Below are 1,898 nucleotides of genomic sequence, written 5' to 3'. Positions count from 1 at the left end.
CCCTCCATCCCCTACACCCCCTCCCTGTCTCTGTAACCCCCTCCAGCCCCTAAACCCCCTCCCTATCTCTATAACCCCCTCCAGCCCCTACACCCCCTCCCGATCTCTGTAACTCCCTCCAGCCCCTACACCCCCTCCCGATCTCTGTAACTCCCTCCAGCTGCAACCTGTCACATCTGTGTCTGATTTTAACCTTTCCATTGCTTGGAGTGCTCCCAGCTGTATGCTCAGGACGGCCCTCACTTAAGCCAACAGTCCCTCCCATACCGACCTTACCACACTCTCGAAGCCATCAGTTTTGTACAAACCTTCTGGTTGTCATCTGGCTCAGTGTGGAATATCGATTAGTTTCTGCAAACTATCGTGTGACAGTTTGGTTTTGAGGTCAGTCCCAGGCCTCTTGCTGCTTTGAGCAAGGGGCAGTCGTTGATATTTCTGGGGAGAACGAGCCGCTCGAGAGATGTCGAGCATCATCTGGCGCCTCTCTCTCTTGAGATGAGAGGGCTGCATTGTATCAGACAACGCTCTGAATCAACCATTCACCACTTCAACAAGATGCCATTTATAAAGCCCTTGTCAAGCTGGGCACTCTATCTGTGAATGTATCACTCTGTGCGAATCGTAACAACACACATTACATTCTGTGCAGTCACCTCATTACAATGGACTCCCTCACAGTTCCCATCACGCGTCTCGGGGCAGCAGGGGAATGGGGGGATATCCCAACACTATTTGCAAATCTGACCCACATCCTAACCCTAAGCCTATCCCGAACCCTGGCCCCAACCATAAACCTAACCCAAACCCTAACCCTATCCCTAACCCTGACCCCAACCCTAACACTAACACTAGCCCTAACCCAAACCCTGACCCTATCCCTAACCCTGACCCCAACCCTAACACTAACACTAGCCCTAACCCAAACCCTGACCCTATCCCTAACCCTGACCCCAACCCTAACACTAACACTAGCCCTAACCTGAACCCTAACCATGACCCTCACCCTGACCCTAACCCTATGCCTAAACCCGGCCCTATCGCTAACCCGAACCCTAATCCTAAACCTGATCCTATCTGTGACCCTATCCCTAACCCTAACCCTATCCCTAACCCTAACCCGAACTCTAACTCGAACCACAACCCTATCCCATCCCCACAGAAGGTAACAGAGATAGGGAGGGGGTGTAGGGGCTGGAGGGGGTTACAGAGACAGGGAGGGGGTGTAGGGGCTGGAGGGGGTTACAGAGACAGGGAGGGGGTGTAGGGGTTGGAGGGGGTTACAGAGACAGGGAGGGGGTGTAGGGGCTGGAGGGGGTTACAGAGACAGGGAGGGGGTGTAGGGGCTGGAGGGGGTTACAGAGATAGGGAGGGGGTGTAGGGGCTGGAGGGGGTTACAGAGATAGGGAGGGAGTGTAGGGGCTGGAGGGGGTTACAGAGATAGGGAGGGGGTGTAGGGGCTGGAGGGGGTTACAGAGACAGGGAGGGGGTGTAGGGGCTGGAGGGGGTTACAGAGATAGGGAGGGGGTGTAGGGGATTACAGAGATAGGGAGGGGGTGTAGGGGCGGGAGGGGGTTACAGAGATAGGGAGGGGGTGTAGGGGCTGGAGGGGGTTACAGAGATAGGGAGGGGGTGTAGGGGATAGAGGGGGTTACAGAGACAGGGAGGGGGTGTAGGGGCTGGAGGGAGTTACAGAGATAGGGAGGGGGTGTAGGGGCTGGAGGGGGTTACAGAGATAGGGAGGGGGTGTAGGGGCTGGAGGGGGTTACAGAGACAGGGAGGGGGTGTAGGGGCTGGAGGGGGTTACAGAGATAGGGAGGGGGTGTAGGGGCGGGAGGGGGTTACAGAGATAGGGAGGGGGTGTAGGGGCTGGAGGGGGTTACAGAGATAGGGAGGGGGTG

General features: G+C 56.5%; 1 protein-coding gene across 2 annotated transcripts in view; it reads right to left on the bottom strand.

Moving 5' to 3' along the window:
• LOC125449610 (smoothelin-like protein 2) overlaps positions 1–532 on the bottom strand; it is a 28,773-nt gene extending 28,241 nt beyond the window's left edge. The window contains exon 1 of one of the 2 annotated variants that reach the window (XM_059642850.1): positions 309–532. In XM_059642850.1, coding sequence (XP_059498833.1) covers positions 309–322 — 14 coding nt within the window. In that variant the 5' untranslated portion in view covers positions 323–532. The remainder of the gene's footprint in view (positions 1–308) is intronic. The other variant, XM_059642849.1, reaches the window with a different exon arrangement.
• Between the last annotated feature and the right edge of the window lie 1,366 nt (positions 533–1,898).

This window comes from Stegostoma tigrinum, chromosome 46 (genome assembly GCF_030684315.1).
Source record: "Stegostoma tigrinum isolate sSteTig4 chromosome 46, sSteTig4.hap1, whole genome shotgun sequence".
NCBI lineage: Eukaryota > Metazoa > Chordata > Chondrichthyes > Orectolobiformes > Stegostomatidae > Stegostoma > Stegostoma tigrinum.
The sequence above is the reverse complement of the archived record's forward strand: the minus strand, read 5'-3'. Positions and strand labels throughout refer to the sequence as shown.